The sequence below is a fragment of the Heloderma suspectum genome, chromosome 5 (genome assembly GCF_057233095.1).
Source record: "Heloderma suspectum isolate Gila_16-S chromosome 5, 16-S_ref, whole genome shotgun sequence".
Classification (NCBI taxonomy): domain Eukaryota; kingdom Metazoa; phylum Chordata; class Lepidosauria; order Squamata; family Helodermatidae; genus Heloderma; species Heloderma suspectum.
In genome coordinates, this window is record NC_139462.1 from 180,744,031 (window position 1) to 180,767,192 (window position 23,162).

A 23,162-nucleotide genomic window follows, 5' to 3' on the forward strand; every position below is an offset into this window, starting at 1 on the left:
TAACTTTTTTGTATGTTAAACATAGTATATTTTTATTACGTTGTATTTTGGCTTTTATTTTTTGTGAGAGACCTTTGTATAGAAATGAAATAAATGAAATGAAAATGAAATGACATCCGGAAGCAATTTTGGCTGCAATTCTATACAAATTTACATGGGAGTAAATCCCATTGAAGATAATCTGGTTCTAGAATACAGCCGTTATAACAAGCCCTCCGGGGGGAGACACCAGACCAAAGTGGCATTATGTATGTTTATCTCTGATGGCAGATCCCAAGTGGAAGCCCAGCTGGCGGGAACACAGCCCAAAGTCAGAAACACCCAAGTCTTAGGCAGTTGCAACCACCCCAGCGTACGCCTAACAATACCCTTAACAGATAGCACTCACAGGAGCGTACCAGCTCCACTCCGCCAGTTGTCAGCCCTACTACATCGCTCCCGGTGGCGGCAGCACCCCATTGTGGCAAAAGGGGGCGGGGCTCTCCGACGCCCCGCCCCCTCGCGGAGTGTCGGGCGCAGACCTTCCTGACTGAGGCGCCATTTTGCGCTGCCGCCGCTGCCGCTACGGGAGGGGAATTAGTTGATTGGAGGCAGTGCTTGGAGAAGGTCGGAGCTCAGCGCTCCTCACCCGGATTCTCGCTTGCTCGGCCCGCCTGCCGCGTAACGAACGCGCCAACATGAGCGACGTGGAGGAGAATAACTTCGAGGGGAGGGTGAGTAGTGAGCAGTTCTGTCCCGGCCGAGTTGTCGGAGGCCTGGCCTGGGCCCTGAGGGCATGAAGTGGGCGAAGAGGAAAAACGAGCCTCCCAGCCGGGCCCTGAACAGGGCGGAGTCACCCAGAGAGGCCTCGTTGTTTCTCACCAAAATGGTTCCTTCGTCCGAGGTGGGGCCGCGCGGCCTCCCGCCTGCTGGGGCCGTTCTCTTGGTTTCTGTTCCAGGCTTGGCCCTCCATTCCTCCCTCCCTCGATTTCCATACCAGGATCTTCAGGCTTAAAAGCCGTGCGCCTGGACTCCTCTTGTTACCGTCTCCCCGTACCCCTTTACTGGGCTTGGATTCTTCAGCAGGCTTCTCGCATTTTCTCCCGCTGCCCAATTCCTACCTTCTTCCCAGTTTGTGCCTCTGAGCTCTGCTGTGATCTCTTGTCCCCGATCATTACAAGCCTTTTTCTAAGAACAATTTTTAGAGCCCCCCCCCCCCCAAAAAAAATACGGATCGCAGTCAGAGTATGTGTTGGGTTGGCGGGGAAGAATCCCGGAATCGGGAAACTGGACGGGCGGGCGGCGGACGAACGAAGCGCTCTTGTGCAAAAGGAAGAGTCGGAGGCCGGTGTCCAAAGGGTTAGAAAGTCGGCGCTAAGATCGCCAGAGATGGAGGATCCCTCGCTTTCAGCATTATTTATTAGTTATACTCTGGAAGCCAGAATCAACTTTGTATGTGTAAGGCATAACAATAGGGTAATGTCAGACATTTTTCTTTGTACATTTTTGTAGTTTGTAACGGTAAAATAAAGAAATATTAGACACTGTTGGCCACGATTCCAGTCCATAGCCCCATATCTGTTATTTACCTGCGCAGTCTCGACCTGTTGATTTTTTTTTTTCCTTTTTAAATGTTGCAGGAAATTCTTAGATTTTTCCCCTTTAAGTGTCTTCTAAAGGGAGAGCAGTGGCAGTATGTTTTTAAATAGCATTGAGACTTTTGCCTGGGAAAAGTGCATTATGTCTCTTAGGCTTAGTTTTATTTACCAGGGAATGGGTTGTACCCACTGTTAGTCAAACATTGGATGCAACCCTTTGTGTTTGTTTTTTAGTGTTTTGGTTGTTCTACCACTAAAAAGTAGCTTAGGGCACAATTCTATGCATGTTTAGACAGAAAAGGCCTACAACTCCCAGCATGCCCCAGCCAGCCATGCTGGTTGGGGCATGCTGGGAGTTGTAGGCCTTTTCTCTAAATATGCATAGATTACACCCTTAAGGGAGCAATCCTATGGCTACTAGATAGCAGCTAGACGGCCATAGGATATCTGGTTTTCCAGGAACCGACCTCAGAGCCCGCGCTCCATGGTCGGTTCCCTGAGAACCAATCTCCCCCCACTTCCACACTGCCTCCATGACAGCGTAGAACAGCCCTATACTCCACATTTGCAAAGGGGCGTTCTGGGGTGGGGAGGGCAGAAATGCCTGTACGGCACATTCAAGGTGTGGATCCAGCAGCCTCCTCCCCCGCTCCATCCTCCTGTGGCTACTGCAGTTGGCTGTCTAGCTGCAAATGCGTGGCAGGAGAAGCGCAGAGGGAACAATCCCCTCAGTGCTTCTCCTGCCCTGCATTGGATAGGAAGTCGCCTCCAAGTTCAGAGGTGGCCGCCTATCTGAATAGGATTGAGCTCTAGGAGAACGTGCCCACTACCAGTATAACACGTTTCTTTGTCACAGCTTGCAACTTGTAATTTTCCCTATAAATCTGAAAATTAGTAATAGAAGTTTGTGTGGTAGCAAGAGCAACTGCAGTCATTCTTGTGTGGAACATATTTCTTTGAGTCTTTACAGTTAAGGTTCAGCCACGGTCACCACAGCATATGAATTGACCTGTGGTGTTTCACAAGGCTCTTTATTTTCACCCATGTTCAACATCTATAAAAAGCTAGTGGGAGAAATCATACAGAACTCTGGAGCCAAGTGTTGTCAATATGCTGATGACACCCTGCTCTATTCCTTATCCAGGGAGCAGCTGCCTCAAAGCTGAAACAGTATCTGGAAGCTATGGGCAAGTGAATGAGGTGAAACAAACTGAAGCTGAAAACAGGGGTGGTGGTTGAGGCTCACCTAAGGCTCAGAGGTGAAGGAAATTATTCCTCTTTGAGTGTGGTGGTATTTGCCCCATCCACAGGTTTAAGTGCTTTTGGATCCTTTCTTAAACCAGCAGGTCTAAGTGTTGTTGGATAAACAGATAGTGTTGGTATCCAGGAACACTTTTTACCAGCTCCACCTCTCGTACTTCTCTACTCTACTTGGAAGCAGGGAGATCTGTGCTGTAGTGGCTGCTTGTGAACTTCTGGAGAAAATTTGAGGTCCTGGTGTTTGCCTTTAAAGCCCTTCATGGCCTAGGACCAGTATATCTTAGACAATACTTCTACCTGTATGTATCCTCATTCCAGGCCTGTTCTGTATTCCCTCATTATGTGAATAGTTAGTAGCTAGGATCAGAGCTTTCACAATAGTTGCCCTGGGACTCCAAAATGACTACGTGAATGAGGTTAGAAACTGTCCCTTGTGGTATTACAGGGGTGTTGCAAAAGTCATCTATTTGAAGTGGCATTTGGTAGTTAAGATAAATTTTATGGCCATCAGATGTAGCTTTTATTGGTAGAACGTTTTTCTACACTTTTAAAAAATTGAATTACTCCATTTTTATATAAGCTCCTTTAAAAGTATCTAGAATTACAGTTGAACATATTTATATACATCACATGGAAATACCTTTAATGTTGGTAGAACATCCAAGTAAACAGAACTTGAAGTTTTGTAGGCAAAAACTAATTTTGGACAGAGACAAAGTAAATAACCTAAGTGGGAGGGGAACTATATAGATTCTTAGAGAAGTAGAATTGCAATGTATTGGTGTCCAACTAGTTCAATAAACTTAGGATATGTTCTATTCAAAGCTAAATACTACATCAAAACTGAATACTTCAAAACAGGTCACTACATAAAAAGTAGTGTTTTGCTACAGAATGTTTTGCGGCTATTTGGTCTTGATCCATAGATTCATTTCTTCAGTTCACAATGCTTTGAGACTTAAGCTCTGTACTGGTGTTGGATTATTGATAAAATAAATTGTTTGACTGGCCTTGATAATAAAAATCTAAATAGCTTGTGAAAAAGCCCCCCAGATTTTAGCCCATCGCCTCACATATACCTGTGCTAATATTTAAAAACCCATGGAAGAGAAAAGTACACAGCTTCCTTGTCTGTCTTCCTGGAAACACTTCTTGTTGGTGTGTGGAGTTGGGCGGTTGCCTGTGTTCATAGACCAGCCCTCTCTGTACTGAAACATGCTGGCTCTTCAGTATTCCCTATAGACGGGTCTACCATTTGTGGCTGGCCTTGCTAGTCAAGCCAGAAACTATGACCACCAGGTCCCCCACCTCCTTTCCATCAGAAAAGGCAGGTGGGGAAAGCCTGCTGATTTGGATGTGGTGAGACACAGCAGGCATTCTGCCTCTGGGCAACTAAACAGCTGGCCTTCCTCCCAATCTTGGAGCTGAGGAGGAGACAGGGATCACCATGGAACTATTGGGATGTTCCCCACCCACTTCTGCAGCTTCAGAGTTGGGAAGAATCCTGGTCACTCATTGCGCTTGCTAGAGGTTGGCAGCACACCCACCATGGCAAGTGTGGCAACCAAAGATATTGAGGCCTGCCTATAAAATTTAGCTTATTTGATAACTGTAGATATGTTTATGAGCCTTCTACCTTTGTTGTTTTTCCAACTGTCATGATCTCAAACACCAATGCAGTCCTCTGTGTAAAGAGACATTTGTAATAATAGAAGATGTTTAAAAGGGGTAATGCCTCTGACTTGGACTAGTGTTTTTCCCAGGCACCAAAAACCATGCCAACTTGTTAAGTACGGGAAGGCTTTGATCGTGGAAGTGCATTTTACAGCACAACTACCACACAGCCATTTCTAATAAATCATTGGCAACTTTGAGAGGGTGGGGTCAAAGTTAATTGTGTAACTTCTTACTTAACCCTAAATAGTTGCAGATAAAGGACTGAAAAATTGCAGGTGTTTGTGTGTTCAATGTCTCAGTGTGAAATGGGACTAATAAGTAGTAACAGCAAAACTGAAAGGACCCCAACAACCTCAGTGGAAGAGAATTGAACTCTACTCAAATAGATGAGTGATTTCAAGTAATGCACAGTTATTTGAGTTGCTAAAATTAACTAGTGCAACTGTCTCCAACCTGGTGCCCTCCAGATATATTGGACTACAATTGTGTGTTTGGTTTTAATTTTTGTGAACCGCCCAGAGAGCTTCGGCTATTGGGCGGTATAGAAATGAAATAAATAAATAAATAAATCCCAGCATCCCCAGCCAGCCGTATTGCCTGAAGGATGCTGGCAGTTGCAGTCCAAAATATGTAGAGGGCACCACGTTGGGGAAGGTTTGAATTAGTGAGCCAACAGTAAGTATGCTTTAATCCCTGCCATATTAGGGATATGTATGTCTCTAGTGTATTGGGACAAAAAAGTAATATGGGGTACTTTTTTTAGCTGTATTGATTATTTTACTTGTATTTAGTAAATATGCTAAATTAAAGCACTTTTTGATGATTTTCCAGTGCAAACTGAACATTTCCCCAGTGCAAATGACCCTATGCATATTAGCCTAATTTGCATTAGAAATTTTTCCAGTTCAAATTTTTCCAGAAGGCACACATCACTAGCTTGGAAATTTACTTTTTTCTGTAGTCTTATTTAGCATCTATGCCTAAATAAATGTAGGCTTCAACTTTTAAAATACATTTCTATGGGACTGCATCTTGGATCTTTAATTTAGTTGCTTGTTCAAAAACATTGCCACAACACAGTACTCCACAGCTGAAAACACTAACTAATTTCTAAAATGAGACAACTTGTTAGAAATCACACTCTTGGGCTTTGGAGGGTTGTTACCCTAATTCTAGATATATAGGACTTCTCTTTAGTTATCCAGTAATAATGGGAAGGCCCTCCTTTATTATTGCTTCACATGTTCAAGGCTAGCCATAAGCATTAAAAAGCAGTTATGAGCCAAACTCTGTTGAGCTTTGGAAGGAAGTTATTTAAGGAAAGCATTTTTCTAACTTGTACTTGAAATGTTTGACATAGATGTCTGTGCTTTTAATATACTTAAGGAAATCAGACTAGTGTTACCTGTAGTGCTTCCCGCTGTACTTTTCCATAATTACATTCTAAACATGCATTCAGAAATGGACTCAGTGTTTGTTTGTTTTTAATGTGGGAATGTTCATGTAAGGTAACAGGGTGACTGGACCTTGACCAAGCAATCTCTCCTTGGTTTGCTTGCTTGGCTTCTTTGCTGCCCATGGAGGAGGTTAAGCCCCTTCCTCTATGGCCAGCACAGAAATGCAGTGAGCTGGTGAAGGAGGGACAGTTCACTCTGTCACTCTTTCAAAAGCTTATTTGGCTTCTGTATTAGCTACAGAGTAAAGGCTTTGCTTCTTCTGAATTATAGTAAACTGGCAAAGGAGAAACAGTACACTGTTAGTCTTTTGCCATCGTGCTGCACTTCTAGCCTGCAAAATCTTTAACTAATCCACTTTTTTCTCATAAGAGAGGCTCATTTTATGAGTAAAAAGCAGGAAAGTTTAAAAAAAAGTGTGTGGGGGTTCTTTTAACATGCCAAAAAGTAGCTGTTATAACAGAATTATTGATATTGCATAAACAATTTTTTGAGTGACTACACTGTCAAATATAGAAGTGCATATACTTCACTAGTGATCAGAGCAGGTATCAAGCTAACCTGACTGCAAGATCATGCATTCCCCCTCTCTTATGAATTCCCCCGGCCTCCTTTTTCATGGGTTAAAGCATTAGGCCTGACTGATCATGGTTAATGCAAACCTGGGAGTGCTCTGTACTCTTGGAACCCTGGGTTCCTATGTTGGTGCTCTTCGTGATACTGAAAATATTGTCTGGCTGCGGACAATATTGCCTGTGTGTCAGGTAACTTCTTCACTGATTGTCCCCTAGTAAACAGTTTTTTATTTGGAGATGATACTATCTTAATCAGCTTTATTGGGCTGTTACTGCTACGCTGTAAAACTACTATTTCAATAGAATCTTTGGTGTAAAAACTGCTGTACAATTCCTGTCCTGTTAAATCAACAACCTTGTTTTGGCTGAGTGATGGTATATTATCCAACATAACAAATTTCATGCCTCAGTAGGTAGAGATGTAACATTTCCAAAAATGTTGAAGTCGTGAGAGGGACTTCCTTCCTGTTTTTTTAAAGAAAAAAACACCAGATTTGGTGTGAAACTGAATTATATTAAATCCTTTCTTATCAAACCCAAAGTTATTGACTGCTTTATTACCATAACATGCATTGGATTGGATCCAGATTTAGTCATACTAGACCAATTGAAATCGATACGATTTAAGTTAAGTCTAAGACATGGATTTCAATGGGTAAGTATGAGTAAATCTGGATCCAAGCCATTTATAATTTTGCATATTTCTGAAATTTATAGAGAAATCCTAAGCATGTTTACTCAAAAGTAAGGCCCCCACTGTGTTTAGGGCAGCTTACTCCTAGTAAGCGCACATCTATTTTCAACTTCAAAAATATAAATGCCTTGGTTCTCTACAAGCAAACGTACAAATATACTTATTACTAAGAGCGGCAAATGTGTTGTCTAAACCTATACTTCCTGACTTTAGCACATGCATCTTAATTTTTGCTATCTGAAAAAACGGAAAAATAAAAGTTGAAAATATAAACGACACATTTTGTTGTAAAGAAAAGCTGTGTTGTTGTGACTGTCTGTCCAAACATTAAAGCCCAGCAGTATATTTGGATTTTGAGTTAAACTTTATAACGACATTGAAAATGTTTGGGTGTTGTATATGTCTACAGTACACATAAGAATTCTGTAATGTTGTAGATGATTTTACCTAAAAAAAATATTCTCCTATACATTTTGGGTAAGTAAAACCTTGTCTTAACACTTTTGATTCATTCCAAATGAGAATATTTCAGAAGAGTTTTTTTCAGTGTTTCCCCAAATCTCAATATGTTTGTTGGAAAAACTGAAATGTCCTCATAGGAGGATGTGTTGTTTTCCTCCCATGTTTTCCCCCTAGGCCTTTCACATATCTATCAGCAGCAATTTAGATCTGGGTTTTGGATTTGCCAGGCTCAGCCAAAAATCTGTTTCACTGGCAGGGTTCAGGCTTGTTGCAAGAGCCTTGTGAGGAGGGATTTAATTAAAAAGAAGTTTCAATTGATTGCACCAATTAATTGACTTATTATTGCAGCTCTACTTAAAAAAATAGCTTTAGACCTATTCTGAAGAACTTTTGTCACTTGAGGAAAATTATGCTCTCTAGCCAAATGTATTTAGAGCAAATACAATTATTTGTAGCCTCTTACTTGTCTAACCATGTTAAGAGATTATGTAATGTTATTGTTGTGTTTGAAATCGAATTTGACACACACACACACACACACTACACTAATTGCGAGCATGAAACAGTAGAGATTTATGTACAATACTGATAGTACCCCCCATTCATTTTGTTTAAGGAACAATAGTAAAAGCTGAAAGACTTTCCAAGGTTTGCTAACCTGTTTGTGGTGGTTCTCACAAGAGTGTTAAGGCTGCAATCCTATGGGAGTGAGCTCATCGGTACTGACATCTGCATTGACACATATAATATTGCACTGTGAAATTGTTTTGCTTGTGTCCAAAACTACCCCAGTAATCTCACACTAGATATAACTCTTTGGCCTCCCCCATGTCCACCTTTCAAGTATGGGCAGGTTCCACACCTTTTTACAGACTTTTTGGTAGTTAGCCATTATATGTGGTCTGCCTGAGCTCTCCTTGCTTGGGCCTCAGATGTGAGCAGGCTTCAAGCCTGCAGGATCTCCTTTACTAGAGCCCTGAAATCCACCAACCAGAACATGATGCAGAAGACATAGAATTAAAGAATTCTGAGCCCTGGAATTTGTTTTGAGTACCAGAACTGGATATTGCTTACAGTCCTTCCACACAAAAATCTACTCCTGGTTACCCCAACCTTTCTTTAGCAATATTGTTAAGCATTTGAGAGTCAAAACTTCTTACCAATCTACTGCAAATCACCCAGGAATATCAGAGATTTCAGGGAAAGAGTCTCAAGTTGTGCTAGAATTGGGCGAATAGTTGCCAGAAAGAGATTCATTGTTGTGCAGGCTGATATGATGGCTGCATTTGTAGAACCCCGAATGTTAGGAGAGTGAACCCTGTAGGTAAATGCTTCTTGAAAGGGTTAATGCTCTTGGTTCTGTATAGAAAAATGTATCCTGCAGGCTGACCATTATCATATTATGAATATCTGTAGGCAACTAAAATAAAGTTAAAAGTTACTCAACTGGGGAGTTGTTGGTTGCTGATGGGTTTGACTATTGAACACATCTACTTCTCTTAGCACATTAAAGTTGTTTGGGTCAGTCTGGGGAATTTAAATCACTTGCTAAAGTCATTTTTACTGACTTGAGCTATATGAGGTAATTTCATGTACTAAAAATCTGTGGTGTGTGGGCTTTTTAAAGACATATTTTTGCAGCCATCTTGTGGAAGTGTTGGCTGCTGCTGAATTAATCTGGCACTTGCTTAATTTTTTTTTCTTTTTGTCAGGGCATGCTAGTGGGTCAGAGGCTCTTGATCAATGAAATGGGCTTTCTTGCGATGGTCAGGGATATAATGTGAGGCACTCTACCACTGTTTGTTTAGCATTCTCTTTAATCTGTCCCATGCATTGTCCATCATCAATTTCCCTGTCTTCTGTAACCATTCCTCCTACTTTGTAAGCTTGTCTGTCTTTTGACAAACAGATCTGAACTAAATGGTCAATTGTGGGAAAGTACAGAGTGCTTCTAAAACTTGCATGTTAAGAAAGCTATGAAGAGTTTGTAAATCCTTGCATAATGCAGCTCAGTGCATCTTTTGAAAACTTCAACACTTGACTCTTCAATATGACAGAAGTATGGGAAGATAAGTCTGAAATGGGGCAATAAAATATCCATATTTAATGCTGAATGAGAAACTGCCTGTAATAGAACTGTAACATGAAATGGCATTTGGCAAAAGAAATGTCATTAATAGTTGCCATTGGCTGAAAAGGAACAAAGCTAGAACAGTATGCAACACAGGTTGCTGTGAGATCTAGAAAGGAAGGACAGTATTTTGATGTTGCTTACTTTATATTCCCAATGTAAAAATAATGAAGATTCAGACTTAAGAACTAAATCTTTGGCTAAAATTAATGTGAGGGTAATTCTTGTTCTGATCCTTAGTTTGCTTGTTCTCCCAATTCTCTTATTTGGGTGTGCTAATGCAAACACACACCTTCTCCTGTGCTCTTTTATTTGATACTTCTGTTGCTCTGATCAGGTATAGAATAGCAGTCCCAGTCCTATAGATAACTTCACACATGCAGCATTATTGAAGTTGATTTAAATTCTGTTACTAAAAAAGAACCTCAGCTTGGCTTTCTTTCTATCTTATTATACACATATTTCATAGCTTTATACAAGAGATAAACTTGATACCTGAATGTTCAGATCAAAATAAGCATCTGTGGCCAGGATCCAAAGAACTGCATCTAGTTAGGCATGCTCTAGGCAAGCTTTGGTCTTGACTTCCTTGAACAGATACCCCTGTGCTGTCTGGTAAACCTCTTGACATTTGGAGATTTAAAAGCAGAATCTGCTTTTAAAAGTCAGACATTTCCTTGGGTGTGCGTAAGTCTCTTGGTGTGTGTAATGTAGCTCTTTGAATCTTGGCCTTTCTGATTTGTTTATCTTTTTTTAACTTCAGGCAATTTTAATACTTAAGGTAACACTTAAGTGTGTGTGTGTGTATTCATCTTACAGAATTGAGAACAGATTAAATTTAGAAAGGGAGCAGAATAGATAAAGAACATTTGGGAAATGCTGCGAGGAAATCAGTGGACTCATGATTAGAGCCTATATGATTACATCAGTTAAAAGATTTTTTTTAAATTGCTTTTATAAACTAATTATATGCACTTCACCTGCTGGCTATTCCATTTTGGTAGATAAAATTCTGAAATTCCAGCAGAGTTTTATAATCCCCACATGCTTAAATATACTAAATGTTCTTTTTCCATTAAGGTTAATGTTCGTGAAGAAATGGAAGAGTTTTTTCCAAGAATGTGGAAGATAAATCAAGATAAAAGAAGGCTAATGAAAAGTGTTAAAGATCAGAAAATTAAAATTGAATGGGGGAAAAAATTGAACAGAAGATTGGTCAGATAGAAGCACTTGAATATTTTTAAGGCTATAATGAATTGTTTGAATTGGGGAAGAATACACGAAGTATGAAAAATGAAAAACTCAATGAAGAATGAAGAAAAGTAGAAAGCAAGAGTGAAGTAGAATTAAAAGAATCTGGAAGAATGAATGGGTCCTAGGTTAAGTAAATGTATGGTTTATGTTCCAGTGTCTGTATGATCAAGTTGTAGATGAATTTGCATGATTACTTAGTTAATAGAGCATTGGTCATCTGGTTCAAGTAGGGAACTATTTGAGGAAATCGCACAATGTTAACAGTGGGTTAAACAGAATCTTATCCTGGAGGGTATTGCCTAACCATTTGTTTTTCAGGCACAATCAATATAATATAGTTACTTTTAATATAAGAAGGTAGGCATTTATGCAACCAGTACCATTTGTAATACTGCTTTTTTTGTTAGGAGTCGCGCTCCCAGTCAAAATCTCCAGCTGGGAGTCCTGCTCGTGTAAAATCTGAGAGCAGGTCAGGATCCCGTAGCCCATCAAGAGCTTCTAAACATTCTGAATCGCGCTCTCGATCAAGGTCAAAATCCAGGTATGTATATATGAGCCATTAGAAATTATATTGTGTGAATCCTTTCTTTGCATAATATTTGCTTCATGGTTGACCCTTCAAGCTTTAGGTTGTTTATGGAAGAGATTTTAAGATGGACATTTTAGTAAGGCCCTATATGGATGATTTCTAAGTTCCAGGCCTTGAAGAAACATATAGTTCTCCAGCAAGTTACATAATTTCTCATAATACCAATAATAGCTGAGGCTCTACCATATTGTGGCCTAGTTGCACCCCACTTGCCCTATGACATGGTGTCTCAATGTTTGACAAGTAAACTTCAGAAATTGTGTCACACTGCAGTGTACATTAAGGCTGTAGCCAATCCATTATGGTACAGAGTTGTGTGCAAACATAAATGTGTAGCTACAAGTAACTGGCCGTACGACTCAAAGTTTTCCACCATAAGAGAGCTCTGCCAATGATTCCCATAGGCATGGCAAACAAGTAAATATTCCTGTAAGCCTGTAACAACGCTTCCTACTTTTAACTGGACAGAGGTTCATAGATTCCCATCACATAAATCTCATCCTGAAGCGTAAGGAAATCCATTTCCTCTCCACAACTCCGCATTCTACACTGTATGTGGTTTTGCATATTCTTGCTTAACCTGCTGCCTTCTAGAATGAAAAACTTCATCCCCTGAGTGGTGACTAGTAGATGTATAAATCTCCCTTTTGAGGCTATTTAAGTAGTGAGTATCTTGAACTATGTGTCTGTGGCTAACAGTTACTATTTGCATGAGTGAGTGAGTTGCACATACGTGTGTGCATATTTTGTGTGTGTGTGTTTATACACACACTTTCTGCATAAATGAGTTTTGGAAATGACACTTCGGATGCAATCCTGTGAGTTGAGCTCCTGATAGACTGAAGGCTTGTGTTTGCAGCCCTTTGCCTATCCTATGCACTGCCAGCAAAAGCAGTGCATTTAAAATGTATTTTTTGATCTTCCATTTAAAATACAAAAAGCAGCTAAATGGGCCTCTGAGCCCCTCTGGCTGACTTGTCTTTTGCTGAGGCATCGGGGGACCAGAGAAGCCAAAGGATACTGTGGAACCCAGCTCCTCCCCTCCCTGCCCACCAACATGCCCCCTTTTCTCCCTTGAAACTTTCCACAGTGGCTGGGAAGGGGCAGGGGGGAGATCAACAATCAGATCTTCTCCGAGTTCATAGCTCTGCGTATGGGTGCAGAAGAAAAGATCCGCAGCATCCTATAGCACCCCAGACACTGTTTAGGGGCCATAGGATTGCTCTCTCCACTACTCTGGGTACTTGCAAAATGTGTATTTAGAAATAGTTGATGTAAAATTTAGAAGACTATGCCAGTGGCTAATTCTGATGTACTGTTGTGAAATGTATTGTTTCAGAAGTATAGGTATAATATTTAAAAATATTAAACACATGTATTTGTAAAAGCTTGAATATTGTGATAATATATCACAGATGTTTGCATATGGTTTTTTAAAATCATTTTCAGATCCAGATCAAGAAGGCATTCTCACAGGCGTTACACTCGGTCTAGATCCCATTCGCATAGGAGACGATCACGAAGCAGGTCATACACCCCAGAGTATCGGCGTCGAAGGAGTCGCAGTCACTCTCCAATGTCTAACCGAAGAAGGCACACTGGCAGCAGAGTATGTAGTGTAAGCTTGTAGGAACATTATTTATATTCCAGTTCAAAATGTATGTTATAAATGAAGCGGATGTAATTAATGTGTGAAACACTAATTTATCTTGTGTTGGCTAGGCATAACATCCACAGCTTGCATATTTCTGTGACCAAGAATAAAAGAGAAGCCTTGACATTTTCTGCTTGCCAGGCCTAGTAGCATTCACCCTGGCAACCAGCAGTATTTCCAAATAAGGAAACGTGGAGAGGAGGGACAGTATGTCTTGCTAGCTAAAGATTCTCCCTTTTTTCATTTTCAGGGCAGGAGGAAAAAAGAGCTAGTGGCTTTATGGCAATAGTTGACAAGGAACCAGAATTACTTATTTGCAAGGCCTGTGCTAGACAACTTTAGTACCTAATAGCTTTAAATAAGATCGATATTTAATGACACCTTAGTGAGTAGCTTCAGTTGGGCATGGGAAATTTAAATCCTTGCTCATGTGAAGGTGTTTAGGTTGTCTAGGGCAGGGGTAGGCAACCTGGTGCCCTCCAGGTGTTTTTAGACAATGGACAGTATCCAGCTGCGTCATTCCGTTAGCGCAAATTATGTTGCCCCAGTGGAAACTAGGTTCTGAAGAAGAATCCAACTAAAGTTATGTTTGTGCAAGTGGTTGTGCATTGTGCTTGTACAACCCATTGTGCAACAACAATGAACAACTGCAATGGGCAACTACTTACGCAATGGAAAGATTCAGCAGAGCTCCGCTACCACTATTTTGAGTTTGCGGAATGACACCATTGGATGCTGCCCCTTAACGGCCATCAGCCCCTGCCACCATTGCCAATGGTCAGGATTATGGGAATTGTAGTCCATAACATCTGGAGAGTTGCAGGTTGTCAACCCCTTGCTAGGGTAAGCCACTATGGTTTGGGGTTTAAAATTATATTAGAGCCCACTTCGTGGCCTTTGGCATAGGGGAGGAAAGAAATCTAAATACAGAAAATGTAGAAGACTTTTCTTGGCTTACAGGGATTGTACAATGCTTCCATTATTGCTCCATTTAGTAACTGTCTGGTGAGCAGAGCATGAACTAAAAACTTCTGATATTGTTAAATATACAATGTCAGCCTTAGGGCACAATCCTATGGGGATAGGCGACCACCTTCGAACTCGGAGGCGACCGCCTCTCCAGTGCAGGCCAGGAGAAGCATGGAGGGGATCGTTCTCTGTGCACTTCTCCTGCCCTGCATTGCAGCTGTCTAGTCGTGGGAAGGTGGAGCAGGGGAGGAGGCCACCAGACGATACATACGATGTGTTGTACCAGCATTTCCGCCATCCCCGTCCTGGAACTCTCCATTTCGGCTGCTCCGTGCTCCTCTTCTGAGCACGGAGCACGGGGCTGTTCCGTGCTGCCTCGCAGGCAACGTGGAAGCAGGGTCTTGGTTCCCAGAAAAGCACATATCCTGTGGCCATCTAGCCACTGACTAGCAGCTATAGAATCACTCCCTTAATTTCATTTAAAGACCATAGAAATCAAATAAAGATCAGAGACCTCTGCTGGTATATAAAGACCATAGAAATACTGTACATCAGAGTCCTCAGCTAGTATATAACACCACGAGTTCATTCTAATTAGCTTTTTCAGTTTAATCAATCTAAAGTGTGGTCTTTACAGCATAAATATAATTTCTATAGAAATGTGACATCTACCTTGAAACAGTAGGAGATGCTCTGCTGCATATTCTAGATGTCTTTAAACTACCTGTATGTAAAAATGATTATGCATTTAAAAATTATGTTCTAGCTGCCATCAGATCCACTTGCATTATCTTGAGACTAAAGAGTTCTACATGCCCACCTTTAATCTGCTTTTAGCAGTGGGAAGGGGCTTAAGATGGTTTTATCTGATCCTTTCTACTATCTTCAGAGAGTAATGGAGCACTGTGTGTGTATGTGTGTGCGTGCGGGGGGGGGGGAATAAAGCAAGTAGTATCGATTGTGTGCCTTATTTCCTCTTTGGAAATAAGATACTGAGGGAGTTAACAAAACCTGTTTGGCTGACAGAAGGAAGTTGCTTCCATTTTCCCCTTTCTGCTCAAAGACAACTGCCTAAAACATACAGCCTCCAAATGGTTTTGAAACTGCAATGCTATGCAGTTCCAGTTGCACATCACTAGATGATAAATACATATTTTCACTGGAAAAGACTGAACCATTAACATAGGTAATGTTGAAGGATGATGGGAGTTTCAGTCCAACATTATCTGGAAGGCCACAAATTGCCCACCCCAGTTACAACTGGCAGAATTGTAGGTGTTCTTTAATACTTTGATTTTGTTCATTTTTTAGGCTAATCCAGATCCTAATACATGCCTCGGAGTGTTTGGCCTCAGTTTGTATACTACTGAGAGGGATCTTCGTGAAGTCTTCTCCCGCTATGGACCTTTGAGTGGTGTCAACGTGGTATATGATCAACGAACTGGGCGATCAAGAGGATTTGCTTTTGTTTACTTTGAAAGAATAGATGATTCAAAAGAGGTAAAACACTTCTACATTCTTTCTGAACAAGTTTGGGGGTTTGCATAGCTGGTGTCTGTGCTGGAGTTATTTGCTACTTCTGGAATCCTGTGAACATTTGCAGGTGTGTAATTTTTTTTTTATCTTATTTTGGGGGAGTGAATCTGAATGGCCTCTTTCTGCCATTTTCAATTACCCACAGTTTAGCACTGCATATGAAACCTAAACTGTAGTTAATTTTAACTATGGTTTATTGAAACAAGCTAGCTTCATAAACCAAGGTTTATTCTTACCAACCAAATGAGGCCTATAACTACCTTGAAGAGCAAAGGGTGAAGGTTTAGACCTACTTGGCAAATTAAAAAATATCGGGTAACCCAGCCAGATAGGGATTTAAGAAATTACAAGCTGTGAGCTAACATCTGTGCCGGTAAAAAGTTCTGGGTATTGGGGGAGCAGAGAGTAGGAATAAATGGCAAGTGAGACTTAACTTTAAATGCAAAAGTGACCAGTGTTGGGATAAAAAATATAATCATGTACATACTGAAAGTCTGAATTTGCTGCGATCAGCTAGAAAAGAGATTCCAAAACCAGTATTTGAGATTTACCTTTACTAGGCCAGCTAAATGGCATGGCTACATTCGCACATAATGCTAAACCACAGGAAGTCTTTTGCTCACTCCCTCTCCCCTACAAGATGTAGTGAATCCAAAGCAGAAGCTCCTGAAGTCATCCTCATGGGCCAGAGAGAGGAGAGAGTGAGCCCAAGGCTCTCTGTGGCTCGTCCTCATAGTGCTAAAGCAGCCTTCTCAAACCTAGTGTTCTCTGAATGTGTTAGACTGCAGTTGCCATCATCCCTAGCCAGCACTTCCAGGTTGGGGAAGTCTACACTAATTCTACAGGAAGTCTACAGCATTATGTGTGAATGCAGCCACTGAAAATACGTAATGAAATCGGTACTGAGAAAAAGAGCATATATCAACTGGCATTAAAACCAATATTTTAAACTTTGGTCACTTCAAAGCACAGGATTGATACTTGTTAATCAGTTCCTATATGTATTGTGGTATGTGTAATGCTTATTGAAAATATTTACTTATGTGTTTCAAATACATAATCATGCTGATCAGCAAACTTGATCTGCTGCTTACGATGTTTCTTAAACATTCTTGGTTGCTCCTTATAAAAAGAACAATATTTGTTCGCAACATGGTGTTCTGATATTAGTCCCAAGTACATTAGCTGACTTGCCTGGGTGAGTTTGATTACTGAAACTGTACTGTTATGCTCTATATTTCTGTTTGTAAATACTCAAGAGTTCATGTGAAGCTCTTTTTTGAAATCCCAAATCTGAGACTGGTTGTTTTTGTTTTGGTGTGTGTTCGTAAAATAACATTTTCCAAGTTGTTTTGGAGTAACTATGTATGGATTAAAATAGGGCTGAGAGGCTATGATGCTTTGTTTTCAGAATTTTGGTTCTTGTAGTGTGGACCTTTATGTGGGACAGGATTCTTTAAAAATAGTTTATAATAAGAAAATATAGAAGAAAATCACTAGGTGGCGATATAGCCTACAGTTAGTCTGATTTAAATGAATGCTAAATAGGGATGTGTGGAATGTTCTGGTCTTATTTTCAGTTTATTAAGATACAAACAGTGGCCATGTGGAACTAGCTTTTTCCTGTATGCTGACTTAAGACTTAAATGCTGGGAGTTTTTCTAGGAATGTACTTTAAAACACACAAAAACAAAATTCTGGTAACTAAACATCATGGATTGGATCCAAAATTGCCTTTGTGCATGCAAAAGTTGTTGTCTGCTCATGGAAGGACTGTTTTACATCACTGCACCAGGGTGTTCTTGGGGGGAAATGGAGGCATGAGAGCTGCTAGAGAATCCATCCGTTACAGAAACACTGTTCTGCTATTGTTTGCTCAAGTGTTCATGGAATAGCACTTGTAGATATTTTCCTTCAGCTGATGGTTCTTTGCATTCAATCCTTTGTGATAAATATCCCAAATACCAGTGTAATATGGTGGTTTGTTTAACATCTAGTCACTTCATTATAACTTTCAGTTCATGAATTACTGCATTTGTGAAACAATATTAAGCGCAATTACAAAAGAAAGATTTATATCAACAAAGAGTTGGTAGCAAACAAGTATTCCCCTCAGACAAAACCAAAATCAAACGTTTTAACCAAATTTATGTACATTTGCTGCTAGCTTCTTAACCTAATTGTAAGTTCTGATGTGTAGCTTGCATGATTGAGAATAAGATTAAAAGTCATTCAGTTAATTGATAAAAAGCATACAGAAACAGGAAGCTTTCACATCTCTTAGTGTACAGGAAATGGAGCCTGGTGTAGAGTCAGTCTCTTAATGTATTGGTTGAGCGAGCTGCATGTGGTGACTGAGTGGAAAAGAAGATAGTAATTAGAAAGTCATATAGGCTGAACCCGCCATTTTACTAAGCTCTGCTGGAATAGGTTCTTGTAAGTGAGATGTAGGAGACGGGGAAAGCACGAAATGGCAGCCGACTAGCAGTAACCCAGCCATGTGCACCCTGCAGGAAGCCACAATGCTGCACTCTCCTGATCAGCCCATTCCCTTGTGGCTCCCTTCAGAGCAAGTCGTAGAAGGATGTGCTTTGCTTCAGGGGAAATAGCTGCTTGTTTACCTTTTTTGGCTGGCTTAAAGGCAAAGTGTCAGAGATGCATTAGCTCCTTTCTTGTTAGCAGAATGCTGGCTTGAAGAGGGATCACATTTCACTAAGTTCAGTGCCCCAGGTCAGTGGAGCTGTTTTAATTCTCCTGCTGGAGAAAAGAGAGCCCACTGTGATTAGCAGGTTACTAATAAGGGCAACAAGTTAATTTTGCTTAATGAAAGTAAGAACTGATTTCTCATTACTAAAGCTAAAGTCTCTCTACCTTTTTTGCAGGCAATGGAACATGCAAATGGAATGGAGCTGGATGGCAGAAGGATCCGGGTGGATTACTCTATCACAAAGAGAGCACACACACCCACCCCTGGCATCTACATGGGCAGGCCAACCCAGTAAGAAGTTAACTGGCTTCATTTTGGGAAATGTCTTCCAGCCTTTGATTCATAAGAAATCATTTTGTCATTAGATTTTCAACAGCATTCTTAGTTTCTGTGAACATCTTCATAGTTTAATCTCTGTATTATTCCAGAAATTCCTTCTGAATGTCTGTTTTTATTTAATGGTCTTTAAATATAAGCTCAAGGCCCAATGAATGATCTGGGAGTATCTGATACTGATTTGAATCATTACTGAAGTTAAGTCATTGTGGACATGATCAGTTCCTTGAGCAAGATATGTGAACTCTTTTGAAACTTGATACAAAATCCTAAATATATTTGTAATATTCTGCATAATACATCTGGTCTTTCCCCCCCTAAAAGTAGCGGAGGCGGTGGTGGAGGTGGAGGAGCTGGCCGTCGCCGTGATTCCTATTATGACAGGGGATATGACAGAGGATATGACAGATATGAAGAATATGATTACCGTTACAGGTACACATTTTAGTTTCAATGTGAAAGCTCTTGGGAATCTTTACCATAAGCAATATTCTTTCATCTTAAACATTTTATAGGCTTCAATGTTTCTGTCTGTCCATTTAGTGGTATGTGGTTGTTCCAAATGTAATTCTTGCCTCCACATAACTGCTTGCCTATTTATTTTACTGATTTAGAGCATTTATAGCCCACTTTTCAATTTGTATAACACTTCCAAAACAAGTAAAAATACTTTAAACAGCAAAAACCAGCCAAATAAACATCTACTGTGGAAGAGGCAGCATAAAAACCTAATAGGTTAAAACAGGGGGTCAAAACTGTTCAATATAAGAACTAAATAGTGTTCAACAAAAACAATGTTTAGTAGCTTGTTATAATCATAGATGCATTTTTGACATCAGTATGAACAAAGGAAAAATGTGCAGTGTATGCTACGCCAATTAAAAGTGAACTATTGATAAGCAGGACTGGAAGAAAATAAATTTTGGAGGAAGTTTCTTATATGGTGCTTGGATGGCAAATTGCATTTATTAGGATCACAACTTGATATGCATAAGAACATGATTGGAACTACTGGATTTGGCAGTCCCTTCCAGTATTATGATTCTATGGGTCATGAGCCACAACTGGTTGCAGTAACACCCTTCTTTTAAAAGATGGGAAAATGGAGAACAAAGATGAATGTATATGCAGGAAAAGTTTCATCTTGGGTGTTAAAAGGTGTCCCAGGACAGAAACATTAGAGGAATACAGAAAGCTCAGGCCCCAAAACTACTCAGCTTGCCTGACACTCACAAGTACAGCAGTACCTTTTTCCACAGGAGTTCTTCAAAAAGTAAGGCAGCACTTCTGTGGTAGAAGGAAGAGGGAAATATCTTTGAGAGTACTTCAATACAGAGATGTAAGGGAGCTCTCACTGTCTTTCCCTCATGCATACACTCCACAAACCATTTTGCAATTAATATTTTAAACCCTGACTAGTACACATGATGCATATGGACTAGAGAAGTGTATAAATATGGATATGAGGTACTGCAAACGAAATTACTTTATGTTTCTTCAAAGGAGGCGATCACCTTCACCTTACTATAGTCGTTACAGATCGCGGTCAAGATCTCGCTCCTACAGCCCAAGTAAGTATAAGTAAACTATTTGTACTGAGTGGATATATATTTTTAGCTTAGTGAAAGATCTTAAGAGTTTGGCAGAAGGGGAATGCAGATGAAATGCACTGATGTTGGGAGGAGGGAGACACAAGATATGGATGTATGAACTGATGGTTACAATGTTCTCTCTTCTTTCTTTCAGGACGCTATTGAAGAAGAGAAACTAGTTACAGTTACAAATACAATTTTTAAACAGCAAGTTCTGACCTTAGCTTTTCCTATAGATTCCCTGCAGTTACCCTAAACCCTATTAAAAGATCCTTGGTTCATTTAGACTATATGTATTTTCAGATGAAATATCAATTTTCCATCTCTTCTTATTGTAATAGTCCAGGTGTAATTGTTGTAGTTTTATGTACTTAAATATCTTTAAGCAACAACTAAATAGAAATCCCAGAGTGGTAAAACATTTTGTAAATCATTTTTCTTTTGGGTTTTTTTTAAGCAAGTGGATTTTTGTTGAACTTAATGGGGGGTGGAGAAAGAACTGATGTGTTAAAGCTTGCATGTTTATATTTCAGTAGAAAGTTACTATTTTAATAACTTGTTTATCTTTCTGCCTGAGTTTTCTTTTTTTCTTTTTTTGGAAAAGTGTTGTCCTGTATCTTCAATTATAACACAACTTAGTACATACCCCTAAACTTGGATTTTCATTTACTGTTTTCAGTGTAGTAATTAAAACAATATTGGAGGGAATTCTGTGAAAATAACACAGATTCTTGCACACTACAAATTCCATCTCAGTATGTGTTGTATAAAATAATCTCAGTGCTAATATGGGTTACATCTGAAATTAACTTCAATTATTAAATTGATGTTTCTGAAAACTGTTCTTACATTTGCTGCCCCATAATCAGGACAGGCCTAATTTACTGGACATAAATACTTGATCTCACAGCAGTTCCATGTGGTGTCGAAATTATGGTTAAGCAGGTTTTGATAGTATGAATTGAACAATTATTACTTGTCAAAATAAATTTAAATTCTGCCAATACATCCTTTCAGTATTTAATGCACTTAATTGGTTCGATGTATTAGGTTTCATTTAAGGACTTAACATTTAATACTACTATATTCTAAAATCTTAAAGCTGATGGGTAGTAGTGTGTACAGTAAAAAAAATATGGGGCTAGTTGAAGTGCTGAATGTATGTCACTAAGGGCGCAATCCTATGGCTGCTAGTCAGCGGCTAGATGGCCATAGGATACGTTGGTTTCCGGGAACTGACCTCAGAGCCTACACTCTAAGGCACCCTCCCGTGCTGCCTTGTAGGCAGCGCAGAACAGCTCCATGCTTGGAAGAGGAGCACAGAGCAGCAAAAACGGGCCGTTCCTGGGGGTGCTCCTGGGGGCATTCCGTGGCGGGGAAGGTGGAAATGCCAGTACAACACATCCAATGTGTCGTCCACAGCCACTTCCCCCACTTTGCCTTCTGAAATTGGCTGTCTAGCTGCAAATGCAGGACGGCTGAAGTGCAGAGGGGACGATCCCCTCCGCGCTTCTCTTGCCCTGCATTGGATAGGCGGTCACCTCTGAGTTCGGAGGCAACCACCTATCCTGGTAGGATTGCTCCCTCCACCTCTGGATTCTAGAGAGATCAGTGAATTTTACTTTGAAATGATAAATACTGTGAAACTAGAGACTATTGTTAAATCCAGCATGTGGAAATGAACTTGAGAATATACCATCTGATTGTATCACTCCCTGTATTAATAAGGTGGTGGGAATACTACGTGCAGACATGCTGGACAGAAAAATGGGTGGAGTGACAGGGTAAGAGTGAGCCCCAAAAGAGAGAAGAGGACATGCGAGTATGCAAAATCAGCAGAGGCTAAAAGCGGTGCATGTGCATTGCCCTTACACTCCTAGCAGACATTGGTAGCAGAGTGTAGGTGTGTCCTCACCTTACCAAAGTTGGTGAGGACACCGACTGAAGGGAAGTAGTATCACCAGGGCAGGGAGGGAATTATCCCCTCCCCCCGCCCCGAACATAGGAGAAATTAAATGTCTAAAAACATACTTTTTTTTCCTTTTTCCTAGTTGTTCATTCTGGTTGTCTGTGATACAACTATAATGGATGGACTGCTGTACTACAGTACTGTGTACATAAGAAGAGCCTTGCTGGATCATACCAAAGGTCCATCTAGTCCAGCATGTTCACACAGTGAGCAGCCAGATGCCTATGGGAAACCCACAAGCAGGACAAGAGTGCAATAGCACCCGCCTGCTCATGTTCCCCAGAAACTGGTGTATATAGGCATCCTGCCTCTTATACTGGAGGTAGCATATAGTCATCATGACTAGCAGCCAGTGATAGCCTTATCCTCCATGAATTTGTCCAATCCCTTTTTAAAGCCATCCAAATTGGTGGACATCACTACATCTTGATAGCGAATTCCATTGTTTAACAATGCGCTGTGTGAAAAAGTACTTACTGTTATCTGCCCGAATCTCCAAGCAATCAGCTTCATGGAATAGCCCTGGGTTCTAGTATTACGAGAGAGGAGAAAAATGTCTCCTAACCACTTCCTGCATATTATCCATAATTTTGTGCACCTCTCATGTCTCCTCTTAGTCACCTTTTTTCTAAGCTAAACAGTCCCAGGCATTGTAACCTTTCCTCATAAGAGAGTTGCTCCAGCCCCTTAATAATTGTAGTTGCCCTTTTCTGCACTTTTTCCATC

General features: G+C 40.4%; 1 protein-coding gene across 2 annotated transcripts; it reads left to right on the plus strand.

The window, feature by feature from the left end:
- The first annotated feature begins 558 nt into the window (after positions 1-558).
- On the plus strand, positions 559-21,475 carry TRA2A (transformer 2 alpha homolog). 2 transcript variants are annotated; one of them, XM_084858557.1, is made up of 8 exons: positions 559-713; positions 11,492-11,625; positions 13,123-13,291; positions 15,608-15,796; positions 18,715-18,830; positions 19,200-19,310; positions 20,379-20,446; positions 20,622-21,475. In XM_084858557.1, exons 1-8 carry the CDS (start codon positions 678-680, stop codon positions 20,630-20,632), a joined length of 834 nt encoding a protein of 277 aa, XP_084714683.1. In that variant the 5' UTR covers positions 559-677; the 3' UTR covers positions 20,633-21,475. The 2 variants fall into 2 exon arrangements, with proteins under 2 accessions (XP_084714683.1, XP_084714684.1); XM_084858558.1 differs by having other exon boundaries at positions 13,123-13,282.
- Positions 21,476-23,162: the final 1,687 nt, after the last annotated feature.

Coding starts and splice junctions, on each gene's coding strand:
- TRA2A (XM_084858557.1), top strand. CDS start 678: ATGAGCGACGTGGAGGAGAATAACTTCGAGGGGAGG. Junction 18,831..19,199: donor TACATGGGCAGGCCAACCCA/GTAAGAAGTTAA, acceptor CCCCCCTAAAAG/TAGCGGAGGCGGTGGTGGAG. Junction 19,311..20,378: donor GAATATGATTACCGTTACAG/GTACACATTTTA, acceptor GTTTCTTCAAAG/GAGGCGATCACCTTCACCTT.